Source organism: Channa argus, chromosome 5, assembly GCF_033026475.1.
Source record: "Channa argus isolate prfri chromosome 5, Channa argus male v1.0, whole genome shotgun sequence".
NCBI lineage: Eukaryota > Metazoa > Chordata > Actinopteri > Anabantiformes > Channidae > Channa > Channa argus.
Genome location: NC_090201.1, coordinates 22,735,523 through 22,762,225, shown reverse-complemented (window position 1 = coordinate 22,762,225; position 26,703 = coordinate 22,735,523). Strand labels below are relative to the sequence as shown.

The 26,703-nt window shown below is 40.9% G+C and overlaps 1 protein-coding gene across 3 annotated transcripts in view; it reads left to right on the top strand.

Moving 5' to 3' along the window:
• The window catches only part of LOC137127242 (plexin-A2-like), a 68,033-nt gene extending 41,665 nt beyond the window's left edge, over positions 1-26,368 (top strand). The window contains exons 13-32 of one of the 3 annotated variants that reach the window (XM_067503928.1): positions 2,175-2,326; positions 3,373-3,490; positions 3,895-4,031; positions 4,843-5,010; positions 6,095-6,188; positions 9,122-9,361; positions 10,263-10,406; positions 10,859-11,093; positions 11,580-11,722; positions 13,597-13,865; positions 15,319-15,385; positions 15,735-15,881; positions 17,032-17,191; positions 17,974-18,077; positions 20,851-20,947; positions 21,603-21,802; positions 21,947-22,116; positions 22,597-22,809; positions 23,437-23,587; positions 24,310-26,368. In XM_067503928.1, coding sequence (XP_067360029.1) covers positions 2,175-2,326; positions 3,373-3,490; positions 3,895-4,031; positions 4,843-5,010; positions 6,095-6,188; positions 9,122-9,361; positions 10,263-10,406; positions 10,859-11,093; positions 11,580-11,722; positions 13,597-13,865; positions 15,319-15,385; positions 15,735-15,881; positions 17,032-17,191; positions 17,974-18,077; positions 20,851-20,947; positions 21,603-21,802; positions 21,947-22,116; positions 22,597-22,809; positions 23,437-23,587; positions 24,310-24,405 — 3,105 coding nt within the window. In that variant the 3' untranslated portion in view covers positions 24,406-26,368. Of the gene's footprint in view, positions 1-2,174; positions 2,327-3,372; positions 3,491-3,894; positions 4,032-4,842; positions 5,011-6,094; positions 6,189-9,121; positions 9,362-10,262; positions 10,407-10,858; positions 11,094-11,579; positions 11,745-13,596; positions 13,866-15,318; positions 15,386-15,734; positions 15,882-17,031; positions 17,192-17,973; positions 18,078-20,850; positions 20,948-21,602; positions 21,803-21,936; positions 22,117-22,596; positions 22,810-23,436; positions 23,588-24,309 lie in introns of those variants that run through there. The other 2 variants (XM_067503929.1, XM_067503930.1) reach the window with 2 other exon arrangements.
• The last annotated feature ends 335 nt before the right edge of the window (positions 26,369-26,703 follow it).

Here is a 26,703-nt window from a genome sequence, read left to right as displayed (position 1 = left end):
GTTTATACACTATATAATTAATTATTGATAAAAACGTGAAGACAATGAATGTGTTTGTACCATTGTTTTTCCCCACTATCCATCTGCCTGTCGCTGATATTACCGTACCAGAAAACATTATGCCAGCAGCCCTTGCCAGATTGTAAATAGCAACAAGAAAGACTAATTTTTATCTGTGGCCACTTTCAGGTTTCCTGTGCAAGTGTGTGTTTACCTGAGACATTTTATTTCAAGACGGCTGAAAACCTTTATTGCTTGACAGCTAAACGAATTCAGCATGTTTAGAGAGTGGTGATGGATCTTTTATGTCACAAACTCCTGTTCATTCTTTAGAATGAGGCATAATGGGTCAGGCACAGAGATGCAAGGCTCTCCCACTTCAAAGAGCCGCGAGCCTTTGATGTCCCCGTCACATTATTAGTGTTTCTGAAGGAGCTGCAGCAGAATGAATCAACTACCGAGTGCTGCTCGGGAGTGGAGGGAGTGTTGCGCCGACATTGCTCCTGTTCTGCTCTGCAGGTCTAGGGGTTTCCAGCTGGGATGGTTAACTTTACACTGGGAAGGAATTTGAATAGGTTTCTCAAGGTTTTTTTTTTTTTTTTTGACTCACTGCATTATTCATTGAAATTAGTTTGAATTGCTTCAGATTGCATTCAGTGTTTGAAATAAATCTAAAGCATCTAAAGCAAACCTGGTTACCCTGTGGCCGAACACATCTACATACTGTAGATTGATGTGCATTCTGGGGGCCAGTAAATTTATACTGACGCAGCTGTGTGGAACCCCTGAAGGGAAATGTAGCAAGAAATATTTCTGTGAACTATTTAGGCACTGATTAATAAAAAGATTTGCCAAAAAATGACTGTGTGCCAGAAACAGATTGCTGTCCACATTGCACAGCGTGGTAAAGAAACGTCGGCCAGTTTACCTACGCATACAGCTGCTTTTTCAGTGCACACACATTGTGTGCTTACTTCTTTTTGAAATTCTCTGAGTAAACTGAATAATAGGAAACCATTGCAGTTTGTAGACTACAGCATTCTTCTCTTGTAACTATGCTAAATGCTTATACCACTGCAATGACCTCCTTCAGCTTGAACTAAAATCAATTATTCTTATTTATATTAATTATACTTTACACTTTTTAATTGAACTTTTATTAATAATCTAGCTTTTAGGTTCTTTAACAGGCTCTGCATAATCCCCATGGACACCAATGAGTTCTGGTCACTTTTTAGCATGATGCTTACAAACAGCTCATTAGTATATCTGTGCGAAACGGACGGGTTTAAAGACAGTAACTTGGATTTTTTTGTAACCATGCTGGATGCATACACCGCGCCATTCTAAACTGCAACAACTTCCTTTCACGTTTATCAGGATTATTCCGTTTTTGGCAGAGTCGTTTATCTAAAGCGCCTTAAAGCACAAGTAGCACTCACGCAACTTGGGGTTTAAGGACACTTTATCATGTGGCCAAACGGTACGATGAATTAAACCACTGACCCTGCAGTGGATAACCCCGGTCTACTAACGGAGCCACGGCAGCCCGCAGTTTTTTTTAGCCTATTTAACAGTTTATCCACGCTCCGCTCAGAAAGCAATTAGTTTCTGGTAAATAGTTGCTTTTTAGCAGGTCAATTTTTTTCATTAATCGGTGGCCTCGGTTTACTAATCTGTGCACACGGTTCGTCAGTCAGTTCCCACGGATTGTCACCCAAACATCTTTTTTCACTACATGACCTCCCGGGGCTCTGTAGATACGGTCTGCCTAATCCTGCCCGATATTTTGTAACAGTCAGGACAGCCAATCTTAGGTAGTCAGGTTAAACCGGGACTTACTAAAAATTTGTTTCACAATAATTCTATGTCTTGTGAGATGGAGATAGAAAACCGTTTAATCCATGTGGCTCTCCATTATAACTGTAACTAATAACATTATTTTGGTGGCTCTTTATGATTCTTATCCTATTTTAAGAAACACTGGGAAACTACTGCCTCCAACTAAAACAATACACTTAGGAAAATTAAAATACAATCAACTGCAATGTTTACACTATTAATTATGTAAATAATAGCTAGTGGACAAAACTGACAAGCTTATACTGTACTTTATAACATCAGCACAAGAAACCATGTGACCTCCTATTGTAATGTTTTTCTTCTCCCTACAGGTGAACCCAGCGGCAGGGCCTTTGGAGGGGGGCACACTGGTCACTATCCAGGGCTTGAACCTGGGTCTGTCATTTTCTGAGCTGCAGGGAAATGTGGAGGTGGCAGGAGTGCAGTGCACCCCACAGGAGGAGGGATATATCACTGCAGAACAGTAAGAGGCTCCTCCCCCCCCCGCTCAGACATGCATTGTCTCATACTGTACTGTACACAGAAACGCAGTGCCAGTAAACACACACACACACGCACACACACCCTCAATGTCTCTCTTTTGTCTCTTTCATACAATTTTTTCTCAGACAGACGTCATAGTCTGTGAAGCTGGAGCGTAGCAATGGCTCATCAGGTTGTAGGATTGTGTGGGGGCTTTGCATTGCTCTGGTGCAGTCGGAGCCAAAGGAAGAGACAGTCTTTGTGTCGTTGCCGTTATGAGGCTGTCGGCACAGCTGTAATTGAAATGCGCTGCATGTTGCTGGCTGGAGGGACAATCTGTTAGCCATGTGTTTCTCTCACAGGCATGTAATGCGATTGGGCTCAGGCTGCTGGGACTTTATATTTATATCCTTGTAAAAAAGAAGAACATGCCAGCAGAAAATTGGAAAACTCTTGTGATGTATGAATAGAAGGGTTGAGCAGGGACAATTCATTGGGTGCTCTTATTGTATCGGGGAACACAGAGTTTCTTGTGCAGAGCAGAGCATGAGGCAGGGCCATTCATTTGGCACACACAGGACTTTAAAACATTGCATTACAACTGTTACAAGCATTAATTTCAGCATGAGGTCAGTTGCTATAATGACTTATTCATGGTGTACTCTATCTTATTGACCTGACAGGCAATACTGATCTATCGAAGAAACCCCTGTGTTGTCATGGCAACCAGAGGTAATGGTGGGTGGCAATAGTGCTAGAGATAGGAAGGGGGTAGTTTATCATTTGAGTTATATTGCTGTTATAGGTTTCCCATTACGAAGAAAGATGGTCTTTTGTATTGACCCACAACTTCTATGAATGTCTGCCTCAATCACACAGAGCAGCAAAAGCCATTTTACCTGAGTGCAATTTATGAAAAACGTCATACAGTGCAGCGACTCTGCTGTGTGCGTGGCCGGTTGCTGTCATTACTTGTATGCATGATGGTCTTTTACACGGCTGTGTATTTGTTCACCCATATTCATGCATTTGTGTATGTATCTACAGGATTGTGTGTGAGATGGCTGCAGCTCCCAAAGGCAGTGCACCAGGTCCAGTCAGGCTCTGTGTTGGTGAATGTAGACCAGAACTACGTGCACAGTCTTCTCAGCTCTACTCCTTCGTGGTAAATCTGACACTGAAACAAACATCCACTAATCTAAGCTGAGAGCTAAGCAGTAATAGTGAATTTGTTTGGCGTACTATAAACCATCGTGACTGAAACGTTGCAGATCTTGTTGGAGTTTGAGCTCAAAGATGCTGACAAGCAGCTACTTTTACTAAATTTACTGCAGCCTGGTATAGGCAGTTTATCAGGCCACTATCTTCTCATTCTTCTGACAGGCACACACACCACCGTTCTGATGACAGAGATGCTAAACAGGGGTCATAGTCAGTGTGGAATGTCTCTTCAGTAGCACTTGTGTTACTTAGCTCACGTCTCGCTTTCAGTGTGACCCAGTAAGACACACTGACTTCTGGATGTGACCTCTGTTGAATGAAAAATTAATGAATTTTAGTTCTTCACAGATCCCTTCAATGCTGGCGCTGACCCCAGGCAGAGGACCCGAATCTGGGGGCACCAAGGTCACCATTGTTGGGGAGAATCTGGGTGCTGGCAGCACAGTAAATGTTTACCTGGGCAATCAGACCTGTGAGCTGTACAGGTAAGGCTGACGATGACATGAGCTCCTGATGCAACCTTTTTAAAAGCACGTTTCATTTTTTTTTTTACTAGACTTATGGCATGAAACTTTTCTTAATATGGACAAGTGCTGTCAAATTCTTCTGCGACCTAAAACTATTAGCAGTGCAGAGATAAGGTTTACTTTCTAAATGTTTCTGAGCGATGCTTGCCCATTTCAAGAATTTCAGTTATTTCTCCTAAATATGGGAGTTTGGGGGCATTTTGGGGAGAGGGAGAATGGATGAAGCAGAATAGACTGATTTCAAAGTTTATGGTAGCAATAGCTTGCTCTAACTTCACAATCCTTAAAACTCCAGACACAGACATTAAAGGGACACTGCCTCCCAACAATATTAAGGATGTAGCCCCCTTTCTCAACAGACTACAGTAAAAGATTGCAACAGACATTTAAAGCACACTAGATACAATTAAGTGTTCTTGTGTTAATAAAAAACCTTAATGATATGTGAGAGGGTGCTGAAAGCTACAGTGGTAGGTATTGTTCTCTGTGTATTTATAGATAACTATTTAAAGTTCAAAATGCCTCACATGGTTGAAGTCAGGAGGTTGAGGGGAGGAAGCCATTAGCTAGAGCACCCTCTAATTACAGTTTTCAATCCCTAATGTGTCTGTAAGGAGGTGGAGACGGGACAGACTAAAATCAATCCTCTCCCTTCATGGTATTGTGCATGGCTCATAACGGCATGAAGTCAGGGATTTGCAACTGAAGCAGCAAGTGGCCAGTAACAATCAAAGGCATGAATAAACCCCTCTTTTGATACTCCCACCAGGAGGACCATGTCAGAGATTGTGTGCTTCTCTGCTCCATCTGTGATGGGAGCGGGACCAGTGCAGGTCAGTTTGACTGTTGATCGGGCCAAAGTTCCAGGGAGTCTGACCTTTGAGTACATAGAGGATCCAACAGTCCAGCGCATTGAACCCCTGTGGAGCATTATCAGGTAACATTATACCAGATGCAGGTTCATTCCCTGGAAATCTGTGAACACTGCTTACTCTGGCTTTACAAACAACAGCAGTGCCATGTTTAATAAATGAAAATCACATGTCAGCACGGGGAGCAACCTCCTGTGGATCCCCCACAGGACCCCCAGAATCCTTCCAATTTGGGTGTGGAAAATCTTTTTTTATTTATATGAACCCCTGTGGAGCCCCACAAGGGAAAAGTATTCTATTTCATTAAAATCCCCTTCACTGACTTCCACTCACTGAGAGAGCGATGCTGGTTATTTAACAAGGTGCCTTTGCTGCATAAACATTTCTATTACACTTGAAAGGTGTGTTACCTGTATTTCAATAAATAAAAGATGGCACTTAATTTGGGTTCGCGTGGGATTACCCAGCTCTACATCCCTGCAGATTAGCCTTTAGAAAGACACCCTGGCCCTCAGCCTAGTGACAGGAGGAGCTTTGTGGAGCTGCAATCAAGAGCTCTCGTCATGAATGTGCAGTCCCACTATGTGGCCCTACAAGCTTAGGTAGCCTTTGAAGTGTGAGAAGAGAAGGACTGGCACTCTCTCTGGCTGACTAGACTGTCCAGGTCTTTTTTTAAACCATTCTTTTGATTTGTCCCTCTTTGTCGTTCCTTCTCTACTTCTCAATTCACTCTGGTGGTTTCTAGACTCACACTGCAGCACAGGTTATGCAAAGATTAGAGAGTGTTGTATATTTTAATCACATCTAGCACAGATATGTAAACAAGAAGCACCTGTATTCATTCTATGCCAGGCTCACAGTCATGGATGAATATCAAATAGCAGCCAGCTGGTTCGCCGTTTGATCTGGCTCTTCTGCCCAATGACAAAGAGCGAGCTGCCATGCCAGCTATACCTCGACAAAACCTACAGTAATACAGTTTAACTGGAAGATGTTGTTTGCAAGTCAAAAAGGTTTATCTCCATTCAGTCTTCACCCTAGTTAAATCATTTTGAAAAGGCAGTGTGCATTCTGGTGGGCTTTTATGTGTGTTTCACCAATATAGCTAGTTAGTTTTAAAATCAACAACATTTTTTTTTCTCCAAACAGCGGACACACCACCCTGACAGTGACTGGGACCAACCTGGATGTAATTCAAGAGCCGCGGGTCAGAGTCAAATATGCCGGCCACGAATCTGTCAATGTAAGCGTGACAACTGCTAACATGCTGCACTCAGCCTTTATTGATGTCGCTTGTTCAAGCTGATAGAAAAGGGCACAGTAAAGTTGTTATTTATTGATAGTTTGCTAGGAATCTAACAAGGTAGATTTAGTGTTGTGGATAATGTGCTACTTTTTGCTTTCACGTGCTTTCATTCTCAAAGCTTTTATACTGATAAACAAATGTATAATTTTACTCCTAATAAGATGAGACGTTGGTTTAGAGCCTATTTTAAAGGTAAATATTGTTACCACTGACCTGCTAAAGCGTGAACCAAATTAAAAACCGTCCTGTCTATGCACTAAACAGCCTTCAGAATGAATGGTAAATGAATTAACAGTAATTTGAAATACAGCAGCATAAACTAATGGGAACTTTTAAAATGTCATTGTCGCTCTGGTTGTAAAATCGGAACCATTTTATAAACAAAGAGGTTCGAAAAAAGCTGCTTATAGAATGGTCCAAAATGAGATTTTAAAAAACTGAGATGAAAAAAAAAACAACTCAACTTTGTAAGGTGATTTATGATGCCGATTCTGCTTCCCTGTGGTCCACAGGCAGGTCACTTCTAAGTGATTGATTGTTCCAAACTGCTGGGGCCCAGATGGCAGAAGCCCAGTCACCTTTAGCCCTAAGCTTTCGACTTTGGACCAGTTGAGGAATAGTTTGTGCATCTGAAATTTAACATGGCCAAAGGAGGATTAAAAGTCCTGGAGAAAAAGTTTGCCGTGACATTGACAGAGATCAATAGTACCTTAAAAATCCATTCCAACAAGGTAGCAGGCAGCAGGTTACAAGACATAAAAACATAAATATGATATAAAAGCATTAGTTGCATCAGTTCGGCGAAAGGATTGGAGGTATAACTGCTTTCAATTGAGGTGAGTCCTAAAAATGGCCGACAACCTCTTTGGAAACGAATTGTAATTCATCTTTTAACAGGACGAACCTTTTCAAACCTGACACACGGTACGTGTATTGTTGGCACACCATTGCAAAGATTTTTTGTTTTTTTTATGTAATATAGCTCAGGTAGAAGCGTATGAAAGAAAAACATGAAGGAGTCCAAAATGTAGACATTGTTTGTGAGGGGTTTGGCCTGAGCCGAATAAATGCTTTGTTAATGATGCCGGTCCAGAATTTGATCCAGTCGAAGAAAAGTTTCTACAGTGTCACTGGTAGCTGTGAGATCTACAGGGTTAAATCGGAAGGTTCACCCAAATCCCTTTGCTAAAATAGGGTCACTGGCAAATTTAATGAGGGCAGTTTCTTTATCGCACACATCCCAAAAACATCACTGGAACTGCTTAAAAAATGTTTTGAATCATTAAAGCAGTTAATTGACTTGAAACAGCTATCTGAGAAACCTTGGATAAAACTGAAGCTTAGAACCTGGCCTAGGGCTGGAGGAATTTAAGGGGTCTATGCTGAGGAGTTTGAAGACAACACATGGCAAAGTGCCAAGTCGAGAGCACTGGATTAAGTACCAAAACCTAATAACAGCAGTGACATGTCGCTTCAGTGGAACCAACTGTTTCAGGTGGATGTCTGGGGAAATGCCTCTAAAAGAAATCCATATTAGCACATTACTAACGTCTCTATATCCATCCTGTTCTGCAATTAGAAAATAGCAACTGTAGCGGAAAAGCAGCTTACATACATTTACAGGCAGAAGGTCACAAAAGCGAGAGCAGACTGGTGAACATATGGGTGGGAGGAGGTAAATACGATGGAAATAACAGCTAATGAATAACAGCGAGGCCTATAGAAATCCTTAGTCTGCCATCATTAACACTATAGAGCCCATCAGCAAACTTGGACAATTTGAAAAAGATCAATCAGCACCACAATATTCTGAACATCTGGATGGTAAAAATGATGGAACAGTAACGTCCAGCTCCTGAAGTTGTGGAATTCTCCACCTAAATGCTTCACATAGGGGGGATTTAAACATTTCTTGAGGGGAACGTACTTGTTAGCAGAACTACAGGTCTTGGTTAGTCCTATTCTCTACTCAGATTTCATTTCATTACTTTCCCATCAACCTGATGAATCATTTTGGGCTCTTGTTGTCATTTATGTACCTTACATACGTAATGACTCATTCCCGTTACTCATCTATGGGCTCATTCAGTACAGACAAGGGATCACAGTATTTAACCCTATGTATTTGAATCAGTTCTTCGTTCTCAACCTTGTCTAGTGTCGTGCGGGGTTCAGCTCTCACCATTCTGCTAATTGACTAACACTCAAAACTCTCTAGGTTGAGAACAATGACACTTTTCAGTGGCAACATAACTGATATTCACAACCAGCAGCTCCAACATGAAAATTAGATTAAATTCAGATTGAAATGCAGTTTTTAGATTCAAAAGTCCCAATTAAGTACTAAGATTGTTTTTTTGAAATGATTAAAAAAAAAAAGACCTGCTGATGGTTTTATAAGTGAAGCTTATTAACCATAAAATGTAACTAATTTTAAAGTAAAAACTACTTTTAAAGACAATACTAAATTCCAGAAATTCCTGAAATTTCCCACATTATAAGTGCTAGATTTGCGGAATTCGGGTCCTGAATGTCACACCTTGGCATGACATGAGACATCTGTTCAGAAAATTCTTGAATGATCCTAATATTCAGCAAAGGCTGAATAATTTTACTCGTGTTCACAAATGTCATTTAAATCAAAACAAATGTAATCCGTGAAATATTAAGTCATAGGTAATTATAATTAACTTGTTTATATCAATTTCATTGACTTTTATGCTGATTATTCTGCAAATATCACATTATAGTTATTAATATTGAATATGTGTCCAATGTGTGCAAATAAAGATATGTCTCTGAATAGTTCAGGTTTGTTGTTGTACTATGCGTTGGGAAATGCGATTGCAGCTGATCCGATTCCTCTGCAGGTGTGCAAAGTGCTGAACACCACCACCATCAGCTGCTTCGCCCCGACTCTGAAGGCGGAGTACACAGCAGACCAGGAGACCATTAAACAAGTGGACGAGTTCGGCTTTGTTTTTAACAACGTTCAAGCTCTGCTAACTTACAACAGCACAAGCTTCATCTACTACCCCAACCCTTACCTGGAGCCCCTCAGCTTATCAGGTGTTCTGGAGCAGAAACCTGGAGCTCCCATCATTCTCAAGGTAATTATAGCTTCTTTTTTTTTTTTTTTTTTTTTTAATCACCTGGCCATAGATAGTCACTGTTTGAGAGTTCATTCTATTTAGAAGAGAGTACAGTATTTGTCAGTGTGTACTATTACTGTAATCTCCCAGTATTACCTCAACAATCACTCAGCATTGTCTGACCTGATCTTAGCAATGCCACACAGCACTTCTATATATCAGCATATTGCTGTTAAAGATGTTTTATCTCTGGGAGGAAAAATGAGACCATGGACTGGCAGCTAACAACTCATGTTTATCCAACATGTGATGGTGGATTTTTCCATATGAACTCCTGCACTTCCCGTCAAAAAGAGGTCACGCGTGCATAATTTTGTTGTATCACCCCCCCCCACCCTTCTCTTTTACACCATGTGCCCTGCTGTTCACCACTGAGGAACAACATAGCATATCGGTTTGTATCCCGTTGCAATCTGCCTTTGTTGGGTCAAATAATTTAGCACATTACCTGTAAATTATGACTCAGTGGCTCGTGGTGTAGAATGTGGCACAGAAACTTGACGCAAGGCTTTTACAAGATTAGCAATCATAGTAATTACACTAATGCCTCACAATTGCACAGCGATAATTTATTAAAGGTTAAAATGCTACACATACAGTTTGACCAGCGAAGAAATCACTCTTAAAAAACCTCGATTTTGTCAAGAGGAAAAACCTGCAGCTTTAAAAGCGCAAATTGTTTGAGAAGCAGAGCTGAAAATCATTTTTGCCCACTTGATACTATACATAAGCATAATGCAGTTAAAGCACATTTGATACCTCAGACCAGAACTCGTTAGGATCTTAAAGTACTTTTTGTGTAAGAACTTTATGCTTCTAAACGTGTTTTTGTTTGCTTACGGTTTTCTGTGTGTTGCAGGGACGTAACCTGGTGCCATCTGCATCTGGTGGAGCCAGGCTGAATTACACGGTGCTTATCGGTGATACACCCTGCTCTCTAACGGTGTCTGACACCCAGTTACTTTGTGAACCACCAAACCTCACCGGGCAGCACAAAGTCCTGGTCAGTCTAATGGGTTTTCCGCCTCTCTGCTGGTTTTCTGTCTCTGCATTTGGCTTGTTGTCTGGATTTGGGTCAGCATTTGTCTGTACGTCACTGTGTTTGTGGGTCACCGACAGGGTTTCAGTTAGCCGGTGCCATTTCGTCATTGTCTGTCACTCATGGTCTCGTGGGTTCCCAATTACGGCACATTGTCCCCCAGACTTATCCACAGGCGCTCTTTCAAATAAAAATAAAAGAGCTGTAAAAAGCTGCTGTAGCTCTGACTTTAAAAAGATGTTTTTTTCAAAGGCAGCTGGTTAGAAAAATCTACCAAATCCCAAATGTATTTACAATTTGTCTTCGGCATTGTGTTTTGACTTCTTTTCTTGTTCTTTATTGAACATTTATATGCATTAAACATTTTTAAAATTGCTTTTAACTTTTGTGCTTGTATTTGCATGATTAATACCCAGGTCCAAGTAGGAGGCCTTCACATCTCCCCAGGAGAAGTTCATATCCGGTCCGACAGCCTGCTAACCCTCCCCGCTATCTTCAGCATCACAGCAGGAGGAGGGCTGCTCCTCATCGTCGTCATTATAGTACTACTGGCCTACAGACGGAAGTCACAAGAGAACGATCTCACTCTGAAGCGTCTGCAGATGCAAATGGACAATCTGGAGTCTCGAGTGGCGCTGGAGTGCAAAGAGGGTGAGCGAAACTGATTATAAATCCTTTTGATTAATACTCACACTCCAAAAGATGATCTCATTTGTCTTTGCGTTACAGCGCCATCTGTTGAAAACTGATGTTCTGACTGTGATAGCTCCGTCTATTAAACAGTAATTGATTACTTGTTTATATTGGCGGCAGGAGCCTGAAACATTGAATGGTCATTAGATAGATAAGATAGACCCTAAATAAACTATGATCAGAATAGTCTACGGCACGTTGATGCATAAATTTCAGGATGCTCTCCTCAAATTATAGCTTATACATTTACATTTATTCATTTAGCAGACGCTGTTATCCAAAGCGACTTACAGGTGAGGTAAAATGTGAGCTTTTGCATTTGTACACTGCAATGTACACTGCATTAGAAACAGTCAAGGATGTAAATATTTTAGATTTTATTATCATTAGTGATGTAACAAAGCATTTGTCAAACCATTTGACAAAGCCCTCTGTCATGTGCAGCTTTTGCAGAGCTGCAGACGGACATCAACGAGTTAACCAGTGATCTGGACAGAGCGGGGATCCCCTACTTGGACTATCGCACTTATGCCATGAGGGTCCTCTTCCCTGGCATTGATGACCACCCTGTGCTCAGGGAGCTGGAGGTGAGAAACCCGAGAGAGACAGGTTAGAATGGGACAAAAAATACACATTTGTTTATTTATTGTGGGATTTGTCTAGTGAGCAAGTGCCTTGTGAAGTGTGAAAAAGTGAAAAATTTCAGCTAAGGATTCCTGGTGACTGTTTATCAGGCCTGTTAATCAGCTTGGAGAGATTTTTGTTGTTTTGTTATCTCGCTTGATCTGCCTGATTCAGTTCCTTGAACAGCATTTCTATAGAAATAAGATCAGGACTTGGCCATAAAAAAAAAAAGGATTAAAGCAGAACTTTCTGTTGAGCTTCACTTCACAGTTGGATAAAATGACATTTTTACAATTTGCTCCATCAACGATGGTCCAGAGGCAGCAAAGCATTCACAAATCATAATGCTGTCACAGATATGGTTCTTATGCTGGAATGCAGTGTTTAGTCAACCAACATAACCCTTCTCATTTAAGCCAAAAAGTTACTGTCTTGTCCACGTGGCCTTGAGCCTTGGAACTCTGCCATGCACCAGCTCTTTAACATTCAGCTGATGCTGGACTCATTAAGATGGATATTGGCCACAACCATTAGATTGCCAGATTGTTACCCTGGGTTTGCTTGTGACCTTGTGATCTTTGTTGGTTTCACCACTCCTGGAGAACATAACAATGGTTTGGAACGTTCTCCGTTTGTACGGGATCTGCCTTACATGCAGCTCCATGATCGGACTCTCTGATCCCAGACTCTCTCCCGATTATCCCACCGATTAAAACACATCTGACTTCCCCTTCTAATGAATTGATATTTGTAGATGCCCTAATACTTTTGCCACACAAATGCTTACGACTGGACAATCTCCCAAAAGAAATAATATAGTATTGTTGTCTCATTTATTTAATTGAATTGTCTTCATCTACTTTTAGGACCCATGTATTCAGGTTTTAGGCTATTGCACAAATAGAGAATATTCTAAAAAAGTTCATAAACTTTTTAAGCATCACTGTAAATTGATTCTGGCTTCCTGGCAAGTGCTGTCAAATTGCAGTACAACAGAGCAGTGCCAGTACATGTCAGTCAACTCACTGTTTGCTTAATGGTGTCCACAGGAGTTTGTGAGCACATTTTATTTGGGGTTTGCTGCCTCCCTCAGTGCTTTACTCATGCGCCTCCTTTCAGTCAAACTTTTCTTAGACTTTGGCAGTGGGTTTTGACCCAACCTTTTGCATGTCAAATGTTTTTCAAGATTTCCAAAAATATTTCTAGGCATTGTTAGACTTTTAGCGAGGTCCTGTAAATCTCAGTCAAACATATGCTGTACGTATTGCTCGTCTATATTGGCTTTTAATACATTTTGTTATGTTTAAACACATGTTGATGTATGTGGACCGCATCTCATCTCTAAAACAAGACAAACTGGTGTTACATTTTCATTCTGAAGCTCTCTGTTCCTAATTTTGAAGACACCACTTGTCTTTTTATTATTTATGAAACAACTTACATACTCAAGGTCAGAATTGGGCTGGTGTTGCCAATTAGAGTTGGTTTAATCAAGACATTATTATGGTGGCAATGTTTATAAAAGATCTCTGTTCCAAAGAGCCTCTGATTGCAGTTTGAAAATTCTGACTGTTTCTTCAAAGAAACAGGCCCTTCATTTTTCAGACAAATTAAGCTCAGTTTATGTATTTTCTCGGACTCTAGAAGATTAATAAAACCTGCTTGACGGCTATGTCACTGCCGCCGGTATAAGCATGCAGCCAATCTAATAGACAGTTTATTTGAATATATGTACCATATGTGTTTGCTTTGTCTTCATGTTCCTCCGTTTCTCATCCTTCAGTGAGTATTATCTAATGAGTGAGTTTGTCTGTGCAAACACGCATGATGCGTATAGGTGCCAGGGAGCGGACAGGCGAATGTGGAGAAAGCCTTGAAGCAGTTTGCTCAGCTGGTGAATAACAAGGTTTTCCTGCTGACATTCATCCGCACACTGGAGCTGCAGCGCTCCTTCTCCATGCGTGACCGTGGATATGTGGCCTCACTCATCATGACCGCACTGCAAGGACGGCTGGAGTACGCCACAGACATCCTCAAACACCTGCTGTCAGACCTTATCGAACGCAACCTGGAGAGCAAGAACCACCCCAAACTACTCCTGCGCAGGTGAATTGAGTCACAAACTGGGACTGAAAGGTGCATTGCAAGTATATGCAAATGCATTTGTTTGAGAAATTGTTATTGTGTTAGTTTTACTGTGTCATTTTCTTCATCTAAATAAATATAAATAGTGGCAAACAAGAGAACTATTAAATTAAATGTTTGTTATTTAAATAGTACATATTTATTGTAATGGCCTTTGGCCCTATATGACCACAGTCTTGTGACTTGTGCATATGTTCCGAATCCCAAAGGGCTTTTCTGTCACTAACCTAGACAGTTGTGATCAGCACAGCTTATCTTTTGGCATAAATAATACCTCTGTGCATTGTTCTTTCCAGCCCAGTTACCACACTTCCGATGGATGAGTAACTAGGCCAGTGAAGGAAAGCCCACTTCTGCTCAGCTTTGTTTTGTGCAGCGGCGTGAAACAGCGGTTAAGCGTGTGAGAAACAGGGTGCCCGAGCAGACAGGTGAAAGACAGGACTGGTAAAAGTGATAGAGAGTAGGAGGGACTGGTAGAGGAAGAGAACCTAATGGGTAAGAGTGAGTGCAGAGGCGGCAGAGTTGTTGTCAGTCTGACTTATCTTCTGTGTGCCACTCATGAAACATTCAGCTGTAGCTCACGTTTCTTCCCCAGTCTCCTCTCCTCCCGTCTCTCGCCGCTCTCCTGCTTTCCTCCACCTCTGGTTATCTGTCGATTGTTTTTCCCAATGCTGAGACTGGGCTGCTGAATGTTTCATGAGGGTTTTTTTTTTTTTTTTTTAAAAAGAGGCCCGACTCCATCTGAAGCAGACTCATTAAACATAGGGATGAGTTCACATGGGAGCTGGTACAACAAGAACTTGTTAGCCCAAACATGCTGCTTTTGTGGAAACATTCTCAAATTTAATGGGATCCCTTTGACAGTGAAGTCAGAACAGGATAGGATTGAAATGCAGGTAAAGATGGAAAAGGAGTGATAAAGAGAGAGAGAAAGAGCGACTGGCCATAATGCTGCAGGCTTAGGATCAGATTCAGATTAAAATGGGCTGCTATGCCCTTTAAAAGCTACTGTTACATGATTTAAAGGATTTACAACCGTAAATCATAAATCTTTTCATCTGGCCTCATGTTAAAGTAGCTAAGTGCAGATATAGTAAGTAAAAAAAAACCGAGGGAAAGGACTTGAAGCTGACATCTAAGTTACATCTGCACATTTCTGTCATGACCCGAATCTGACGTGCACCAGCAGCACTTAACTACAGTGTGTCGGAGTATGTGTCCTTTGAGGCTGAGCGTCTGAGTAAGGATGTAGTTCTCTGTTAAGCCTCCACGTCATGTTTTTTTATTTATTTATTCTTTCAAACAATGTCAGGCTCTTCTGCTTGTTAAATTATAAAAGAATAATCAGAGCACTCCAACTCTCTGTGGGACGCCTCTCGCTAACAAATGACTGTTCTTTCTTCTTGTCTTGCAGAACAGAATCAGTGGCAGAAAAGATGCTGACGAATTGGTTTGCTTTCTTGCTCCACAAGTTTCTCAAGGTAAAGTGAAATCTTTCTCACACCTTACTGCTACAGGTGGGACATACTTTGACAGTGCTGGGTGAAAGATAATGGGCCGCTGCAGATGTTTTTGGTGTAGCTCTCATTTCAACTGTATGATGCTAATGTGTTTTGCGGACATTGTTGAGTTGCCCGTGGGTTCACACATGTCCCTGGTTTTGCAATTCTAAAGGAGGCGAAAGCCTAATTTGATCATGTTTAATGTGTCATTCTCTAGTTCCCGAGTCTCACAGCATGTGCTAATGAATGCAGATCTCGGTCCTCCCCTTGACTTCTTTCTTATCTCCCACCTTTCACTCTAATCCCCGGGTTTCCTTCCAAAACAAAGGAGTGTGCTGGCGAGCCTCTCTTCATGCTGTTCTGTGCCATCAAACAGCAAATGGAGAAGGGACCCATAGATGCCATCACTGGGGAGGCCCGCTATTCCCTCAGCGAGGACAAGCTCATCCGACAGCAGATTGAATACAAGACGCTGGTGAGTCACAAAGACATTATTAAAAAAAGAAAAAAAAACAGTCTAGCATTTCTTCTGCAGTAATTTTTGTACATCTTTTGTCAAGAAGCCTTGGCAGTGCCACAGAAATGTGGCATTTGTCTAAGGCCGTGTGGCTGTAATTTTATGAATCCAATGCGTGTTAGTTTCAGTAATATGATGTCCACTTTGTCAAGCTCAAGGACATTCTAGACAAAGTGTCTTTAATATGTGTGTCTCCATCATTCCTAAAGCTGAATTCCTGTTTCCTAATATAATTATTGTTACACATCTTCGTTCGACTTAACAGGGTGGGCACAGAGGTGAGGTCCATGTCAGTTTAAAATACAGGGACAATAAGTTTCCTCACTGGGTTCCTATGACGAGGTCTTACATTTAGTTGCAAGGAGCCTTTATTCAAAGTGACTCATTTTTGGACACACATTGAAGAGCATGCTTAAGGACATGTAAACATATGAGCACAAAAGGCTAGAGATCACACCATCAACATGGTAAACAATGGCTTACGTGGTTTTCTACCAGAGCTAAAAACCCAAGCTACCACCCGTACTGTAATTTTATGGATTTCAGGGTTCACCACTAGCATCTCCAAAAAACGTCTGTGTTTTTTTGTAAAAAAAAAAAAAAAAAAAAGTTTTTTCCAAATTAGCGGTGAGGTTATGACAATGTTGTACATTTTACTGAAATAAAATTAGGAATATTGAATCCACAATGTTGTGTATGGTAAAGTAAAAAGTCATGTGGCAGAGCCATGTGTATGGCGCCGCAAGACTTTTTCTTTTCATTCAAATTAAGCTGGCTGGGTTCCTCCAGCAGCCTGTCAGAATAACTTCCTTCGTTCCTTTAGCTCCAAAGCACAGCCAGCCACCGACAGGATGACACCTCTCTGATCGCCACGTCGGAGAGTCTGAGCGGCTGTGTCTCATTACTTGTTTAATGCCCCCGCTAGAGCTGCACAGCCACATCCTGGAGGTGTGAAATTACATTTCTGAGCGAAATTCTCTCCACCAGGACAGTTGGTGAAGAGTAGTTAATGAAAGGACTTTCCTAAGAAGCAACACCTTCCTCTCAGCCTCTTTCTCTTAATCCCCCCTGTCCCCTGCCATCTATCTCTGCCATCCTGCATCCACAGACGCTGAGCTGTGTAAACCCAGACAATGAGAACAGCCCAGAAATCCCCATCAAGGTGCTCAACTGTGACACCATTACCCAGGTAAAGGAGAAGATCCTGGATGCAGTGTACAAGAACATGCCATACTCCCAGCGACCACGAGCTGCAGACATGGATTTAGGTAAGACTTGTGGGTAGAACCATGCCGTGCCAACCGAATTGTTTATGTCTGCTTGTGTTATAAAGTCTGAGACACTTCAAATTTCTCATGGCACATAATCTATTGCAAAAATGACAGGGGGGAAAAGTAAACATGAGTGAGGGCATGTCAGGGGAGTTATTGCAGTTGTTACACTGAGGGCGAGTGACATCAACAAAGAGCTCAACAACCATTCCTGGGCGAGACCCCCCCCCCCCAAAAAAAAAATCTGTTTACAGCCCTAATCAGAGAAACAGTCACCAACACTGACGTTAAACCGTACTGACAGCGCACCTACACTTAGGCTTACGCCCACAACATGTCATCCAACACTGGATGACTCGGCATAAATCCTGCTGACATGCACCTTCAAAGGGAGTAAATAAAATTCCTTATAGGCTCATATTGCTTGGGGTTTGTTTGTTTGTTTTTTTTTACCTTAAGGGGGCTTTTACAGGTTTTGGGATTTGGAGAAGATCAGTTTGTTCTCGTTGTCCTGCGCAGCTTAAATCCCGGTGAAGACACTTGTTCACAGAATCACAATCACTTTAATTGTGAAGTGGAAATGTCTTGGTGGCATTTTAGACTGCTACGCTTAACATCTCGCTTCCCGTTGATTTCCCAAACAAACTGGTACACAAGCAAAACGCAGCATCACCTGCAGCACACACACAGGGACAGCTCAAGACGAGAACGCTGACATTACACGGGCACTTGTGATGCAGATGTCACACATTCACTATGGATGTCATTTTTCCCCACAGAGTGGCGCCAGGGAAGAACGGCTCGCGTGGTCCTCCAGGACGAGGACATCACCACCAAGATAGAGAGTGACTGGAAAAGGCTCAACACACTCATGCACTACCAGGTCTGTTCATAAAATGAGTGCTAAGGACACAACAGTGAATACATCTGCAAGTTATTTTGTTTAACTAAAAGCCATCACTTACTCACTAACATCACATCACATACTCACGAAATAATAGAAAACAGACAAAAGGAGAAAATAATCATAATTTTGAAAAGGTGCCAAGATCACTCAAAAGACACAATGCAGAATAAACAGGGAGGTAAAGCTTTGAAACTTGAAGCAAACTACACGCGAAACACTGAGGAGGCACAGCATCTATACAGGACACCATGGAGGGAGCCTTTGCAGCACATCTGAATTTTGCTAAAGACCACCTTTACACTTCACAAAGCTACTGGGAAAATATCTGGTGGACAGATGAAACGAAGGGTGAATTCTTTGGGAGGAACGCGCAACCGTGTGTATAATATAAAAAGAGAACCGGGCACCATTGTGAAACCATCATCCTAACCACAATGGAGGGATGATCATGATTTGCGGCTGCTCAGCTGCCTCTGGACCTGGACCACTTGCTATTGTGGAGTGGAAAATGAATTCTCGAGTTTATAAAAGGTGTACACAGTACACAGACGTCCTAAGTATATGGCTGAGCTGAAGCAGCTCCATAAAAAGGAACCGTCAGATATTCCTCCTGAATGTTGTGCAGGTCTAATCCTCAGCTACAGGAAGCACTTATTGCTTGTAAGGTTATTGCTGCAGTACAGTTGTTCAGTCAGTTGAAATTTAAAACTATGTTGCCTTTATTTTTTCCACCATCATTTGGTGTGTTAAATACTAATAAGCTTAGAAATGTTGAGTTTGTTAATATTCTTGACTTTGGTGAAGATCAGATCACATTTTTATGATTGATTTATGAAGAAAAACTAAAAGCAAATTGCAAACACTTTCACTTTTACTTGCAAGTGTATCTGCAAAACCCTGATTCTTTATTCACCTTTTTCAACAACTGTGATTATCCAGTAGCTCAAGGACGTCACAGCAGATACTGTTGATGAAGGACAGAGCAATGCTCATTCATATTCATCACTCACCTCACCCCTGCCAACATTTTTTCACCCTCTGGGTCACAAGCGCGCTTAGTCAACCTAACATGCTCTTGTGTGCCTATGTCTTTTACAACATCTCTTTTTTTTTCCCCCCCTCTCAGCTCATAAATACGACTCCACAGGTCATCAACCTCGGATGAGTCATCCCGTTCCTCTGTCAGTCAAATGTTTGTCTTGAGCATACGCATTGGGCCGACTGTACCACTCTCGTGTAATCAACTTCCCTTTTTCCAAACAAAGAGAAAAATAAAGGCAAAGAAAAACCTCCATTTGCTGCACTAAAAGCAAATGACAAGAGAGAATTGTGCTGCCTCTTATCTGTCAAAGAGAAAATGACGATTTCCCTCTTCACTTATATTCTCACTGCCAGCTGTTGATACATTTCGACGCTGGATTTGTATAAACTACATTTAACTACATAAATGTATAACTCCTGCAGAAATTTTTGCTCACGGTGCCCATGACCTCACCTTATTTGCCAAGCACAGCCGGAGTGTAAAGTATTAACCTGGATCCAGAGGTGGGCGAAGCGGACGTAAAAAGACATTTACAATATTTTTGTGGCAAATAAATGACAACGCAATCAAGTGATCAAAAATAATAAGTCTAGACATTAAAAACTAAACTAAATAAACCAACTGAACTGAACTGTTTTTAGTAAAGATTTGCTCCACAACCTTATTGTGGTGAGGTGCTGTCAAAGACATTCACTGGCAGCACTGGGAAGATACTTCCTTTTAAAAGGTTGTTGGCCGAGGCTCGCCCTTCTAACCAATCACAGACGATCAGTGTGTTCAACTTGTGAAAGGGGACCTTGCATGTACTAGACACCCTGAGTGGAATGATTTTGAGTGTCATGCTGAGCTAAGTTGATTGAAAAATAATATATAACCTTAAGTAAGTGTAAAAAATAGAATATGAAATAAATAATTTCCTTCACAGGCATATGTGTGATCCATACGTTATGATTCATCAGAAACCCTCTTTGTCAACAGTCTGCATTAGCATCATGCCTCTTGGCTCAGCCTTTCACCATGTTTGTTCTGTTTAAGAGCTAGAGCAGCTATATCGCCACTACTGAGATGTTGACAATGCAGCAAAATTTTTGTCATAAAGAGGAATTGTCAAAATATATGGTGGACTATATGTAACTATATGTATGTAATGGATTATAGGGCAACACCGCGACACCTTTTCACCATAGCAACGTGTTGTTTTTTAGGAAGAGCAGCCAAGTCAGAGTTTATAATAAACATTTTTCATCATCACATTTGACTGCGTCACCTGACTGCGTTTTACTGCAGTATTTCCACTTTTTCCACTGTTAAAATCTTTTAAAATGATTCCAGTTTTACTTCAAATTTGAGCTTGCGTTTGATGTTTAATTCACTGTATTCTAGCTGTAAAAGCAATCTATGGAGGAATTGAATATTGATAGCTCGGGCCCTCTTTGTTAGCGGAGGCGGATGTGATCAGATCTGCTTAGCTGATCCTGCTGGTTTTATTCTGAACGCTGTAACTCTTAGGTTTATTGGGAATGTCGAAATTCAGCTGCTCACGAAAGACATTCAAACACTCGGAATCCTATTTTTACAAATCCCCGGTCCTTGGTTTTTAATTGCAAACTTTTTTTTTACATTCGTATCACTATTACTTTTGACCATTAGCTGCATGCTACACATTTACGAAAGTAGTTTTAAGCAGACTTTACCTTTGTCTTCCAGGTGTCTGAGCGCTGTGTTGTGGCCTTGGTGCCCAAGCAGATGTCCTCTTTCAACATTCCTTCCTCAGCAAGCTTCCCACGCAGTATCAGCAGATATGGTCAGTACTGTTTAACAAATACAAATACTTAATATTCATCCAACATACAGCAGTGTTGCACCATCTGTTACTGCCACTCATCAGTCTGTTGTCTGTATCAAATCCTCCCACGTTATTATAGCACATTAAATAAAGAGTTGTTATGAGTTTAAAAATATACAGTGCAAAATCGAGACAAATGGTGTCTACAATATGAGTTTAGGCTGCCACATCTATGTTTAGACCAGCAGGTTAGGTTTGTATTTTACAATTTATAAACTTATACTGTGTGGTGTACTTTCATGTTCTTTGAAAAGACATGCAATATAGCTTTATGACTTTAGATTCCAACATATTACATTCAAAATTATCTAAAATGGAATCACAGCATGTTTCTGCAGCTTACACAAAGACTTCACAATAGGTTCAAGTGATTTATTACAACACATGCTATAGATCGACTGAAAACTTGAGAAGTCACACAGTGACGGAAAGGTGTTTTTAAACAAATGCAATAATGACAGCAATTATTTTATAGTATAAACACACAAAAGCAGCCATCAAACAAATGAGGCTTTCCTCCTCTGGCAAACTGATCACCAGGCAAATTCTAATCAATATACAATTGATTATTGTGGAATGTACTTTTGTCAATAACAACAATTTGACCATCTAGGCGTGGATGTACCTTTCCGATCCACCCCTACCAGCCCCGACAGCCCCCACTCCCGCGTGCCCATGCTGACCCCTGACCTGGAGAGTGGTGTCAAAGTGTGGCACTTAGTAAAGAACCACGATCATGGGGACCAGAAAGAGGGAGAACGAGGCAGCAAGATGGTGTCTGAGATCTACCTGACAAGGCTGCTTGCAACAAAGGTGCCATATATTACACACATTTATAACAGGAAAACAACATCTTAGGCCAAGCAACAAACAGCGCAGAGTACTTATGCTTAGATTTTAAAATAACTGTGATGCCCTAGAAGAACCAGCCTTAACTTCACACACAGTTTCCTACAGGGCACGCTGCAAAAGTTTGTGGACGACCTGTTTGAGACCCTGTTCAGCACGGTGTGTCGGGGCACTGCCCTCCCTCTCGCCATCAAATACATGTTTGACTTTCTGGACGAGCAGGCCGACAGACACGGCATCAGTGACATGGACGTTCGCCACACATGGAAGAGCAACTGGTGAGAAAGATTTCGGACACAGTGCTGTACACGATTTATATTCTGAGAAAGAGGCAAAACGCATATTAGGTATTCTCGTTACTAAGCGCGACCCTTCAAAATGATGAAATACTTAAAGTTTAATACTTTTATGTTAAGTTGATTATTTCAGAGTTTTATCTCTTATTTTCACTGATTTATACAAAGTACATCACTGTGAAAAACTTACTCGTGATTATTTTTCCCAATTTGTAACTCTAGCTTTTAAAGCTCGAAAATAAATGAACAGCCTTCTAAACTCCATCTACAGTTTAGTCTCATACTTGGGTAAATTAGAAAACTCACTAAATGACTGATCAAAAGGAAACTGGAAAAGGAACATTTTTACACATACGTGGATGAATATTTCTCTTTGCAGAAACATCTAGCCTTGTCTAAAATATTTGTCTTTCTGTCTCCATTTCTTTAAAAAAAATAAAAAATAAAAAAATGTATCTGCAGCCTGCCACTGCGCTTCTGGGTAAATGTGATCAAGAATCCGCAGTTTGTGTTTGACATTCATAAAAGCAGCATCACAGACGCCTGTCTCTCTGTGGTGGCCCAAACCTTCATGGACTCTTGCTCGACATCTGAACACCGTCTGGGCAAAGACTCCCCCTCCACCAAACTACTCTATGCCAAGGACATCCCACATTACAAAAGCTGGGTAGAAAGGTGTGTATGTGCACTTGTCTGTATGTACACATGCAAAAGACAAACGCCCTTGAAAGAGGATTAAAATTCCCCAAACTGAGTATTTGTTGGTTGACATCATTTCTACACAGGGTCAGTTAAGAATGAGTAGTTTTAGTGGTTTTAGGATTATGTTTTTTATATTATTAATTTTGACTTAACGTTTGATTTTAGAAATAAAAGTTGCAATATAATTTACTTTAAATTGACTTATGCCATTTCTCTCTTAGAATTGCTGTTGCATTCACCTTATTATTTATTATTGCAAAGTTTCTAAACCAAATCATGACTCAATTTTATGCAGTTAACTTTAAATATAATTGGGCTATGATGGAGGGAAATAAAACTGTATGTTACCAAGTGAAGCCACATAAAGCTGCTTGTGAATAAAAAGAACACTGTACAGTTGTGATACTAAATGACTAAACCTGTGAGTGACACATTCCACAATTTCCTGCCAAAACACCTCTGATTCACAGATAGCTTAAAAACAGAATCTTCTTTGACCTCACACAAAAACAGACTGAATCCAAGTGGAGACAAAAGCTCATGGGCGTCCCCTCACCACTAAATCTGTGTGTGTGTGTGCGTGTGCGTGTCTCCTCTCAGGTACTACGCTGACATCCACCGCCTGCCTGCCATCAGTGATCAGGATATGAATGCCTATCTGGCTGAACAGGCTCGCCTTCACTCCAGTGAGTTCAACGTGCTCAGTGCCCTCCATGAAATCTACACTTACGTCAGCAAGTACAGCCAAGAGGTGAGGCCCAGAAAACTGTAACATGGAGATGTGCTGTCGAGGTCCTTCTGGTGTGGATAGTTAGCAATGTTAGGTATTAAGGCAAATATAATCAATGTTTTATATTAACAGTGGAAGTGGAACAGCTGGTTTCATTGAAAAGCTGTGATAATCCCACTGTACAGTACTTGATCTGCACTAAACAGCAGACAACGTTAACAACTATCTGATGAATGTAACAGTGTGTTTAGCAGCTAAAGAGCCAGATATTTCCCTCGAGAGGTGGTTGAGCTAAAAGCAGAGTTAATGTTGGACTTAAATTAGTCGAGTGGACACAAGAACAACTCAAAACCAGGGAACTATTTGCTAACAGCTTTGCAATAATAACTCTAGGTTTAGTTGTTTTTTGGGACACTTTCCCAAGTGGCCAAAATTAATAATTCATTCATGTTTAAAGGCTTAAATGTTCGTTAAAATTCGCATCATTAGTTAAAATGCTGAGTAATGTGTTGATACATTTTCAATTACTCTATTAACAGATTTGGTTTGGATAATGTCAGAAAAAACGCGTCCACCGCAGTTCAGTAATTAAATTGTTTTTTTTATCATCCAACAGTTTAAACCAAAATATGATATAAACTGAGACAAGTAGCAGCGAAGCATTTTTCTTGGGAAAGGTTTAATTAGAACTGAGTTACATACATGTCCTTGGTCTCACTGTTTGTGTCCATGTGTGTGTTTAGATTGTTGAGGCACTGGAGCAGGATGAACAGGCCCAGAAGCAGAAGTTGGCATATAAAATGGATCAGATCATCTCAGTCATGTCTGCAGAGAGCTGAGGAACACACACACACACGCACACGCACACACACACCTGAATAGATACATTCATAGACACACAGACCTGTATGTGGCACTGCCGACGAGTACACATACATTTACACAGAAATACGCATACTGATGTACACAGACTTTATAGACATAGTTTACAAAAAAAAACTTGAGAATATATATACAAAGGAGATACATACAGAGACACCAACACATACAGTACACAATGTACATACACAAACCACGGCACACATCAAACGGCAAATTGTCCCAAAGCGCGACTTGTGAATTCAGCGTCATTGTTTTTCTCTGAAGAAACTCCAACAGGCAAACATCCAGCTTCTAAAATGCTCCTATAAAGAGAGAAAGTGAAAGAGGATTTGAGCCATCACGGTTGCTGAATTTTCCGCCAGTTCTTTTCCGCTGGGTAATGGTTTGCCTTTTGTAGTTGGTGCTTATTCTAAATGTGTGTGTGGCATGATTGGAGCTCTGCAAAGAACAGCACTTAATAAAGAATGACTCAACTTGAAAAGTCACCGAAGGAGCTCAACAAAGCCACGAGCCAATTTAATGCGACGGCACATGTGGTGAGACAAGACTCAAAGTACATTTTATATGTCAAAGATGAAGGACACTTATTGCAAACTACATATCATGGGCTTGGAGTGACGTTGCCATTTGGAGCCATTTGGAGCAGAGGAGTGTAACTTTGTGTTAAGCCTTTTCTTATTGCCTTTCAAAGGCTTAAAAAGCAAACACTAAAGACTCTGGCATTGTTACTTGTCATTTCCACACTTGAAACTCCATGTCATGAGTTATTTTTTTATTTGGGAATAGAAAGGTGAAGACTTTCTCACATATAACTCTGCCAGGGATTGGATGATGTATGCCTAATCTGTCACCGACAAGGTGAGGGTCCAGCTCTTTAATAATGCAACACCACGAGGTCATTGCCTTCAAATTTGAAATATATGTAAAGATATTTCCAGACCCTATCCTTGGCTTTTTTTACCAAATGTGTCTCATGTTTCATTAATTCTAAATGCTCATATAGAGGCTATTAATAATACATGCCACTGTACAGAAAAGATCCAATTTGAGATAGGAAGTTTTGCACAGTGATGATCTACAACCACTAATTCAGCCATTCAAAGATAAGTGGAGACCAAATTGAACTGTAGCAGAAAACATGATTAATGATGCTGGAAGCCTGATCGTGGATCAGATTAGCCTAACCGCGGCCATCAGCGGCGCTGCCCCTCCTCCCCCCCCTCTCATCAGTCATTGTTTACATTGAGTGTGATACTTGAAATGCACCAAGTGTACGAGATATTAAGAACAACCGCTTCTCTTGGGGAGTAATCGGGTCAGATTAAGGCCTTATTGATTTTTCCCAATAAATTTACTTTGAAGGTAACATGTAAACTAAACGTAGGAAATAAACTGGAGAAGGAGAGGAACCTCTAACACTGGAGAGCAAGTGTGTGCAGATTCACAACTAAAACTATGTGTACACACAAAGACAGGTATATGCATATACAATCTTTTATTTATATTGATTAATGATATAATAATTTATAAATACGTGTGAGCAGGAGCCACGTTTCCAATCCCAGAGTTTGCCACAAATGGAAGTAGAACCACCTTATGTCCAGTCCACTGCTCTGTCAACATGGTGAACAGATAGGCAAAAAGGAAGAACATGTACTGACTGTCTAACGTGTAACAGACATCGCAATCACCTGCGTCAAACATCAGCAAGGTGCTCAAACTTAGGCTGCTCATGTTAAAATATACGTACATGGAGGTCACGGTTCAAAGTTTAGGTAAAAACTAAAAGATCAGCAACAGGAAAATGATGACTGTAAATGCAAACAGGCTCTAAATACCATAAAATAAGTATCTTCAATATAGGATTACTGTATGTCTCATGTATAGAAAACTGTTTCTGTACACATGATCTCAAAGCACATGTTCAGTGTTCATACATACCACTTTATGTGCAGGTAAAAGTGTATACATTGATTTTGTGTCCACGCGTCATTTATACTGTATCTGGCCCCTGGACATGCTCATTACAAGCAGGTGTTCACTATATTTTGGTACAAAGAGGGAATATATGAATGATGATTTGTGGGTTTGGATCAGGAGCTGGTCCACATAAGGTTCATTCATTAAAGGTCTTGCTTTACATCCCGACTGTGTCCACGTTCCAAGATACAATTCAAAGTTTTTGTTTTTCACTCCAATGTACATTTTACCAGGCTGCTTGCTGTCTCCTTGCTGCTGTATTTATAGAGTGCCAT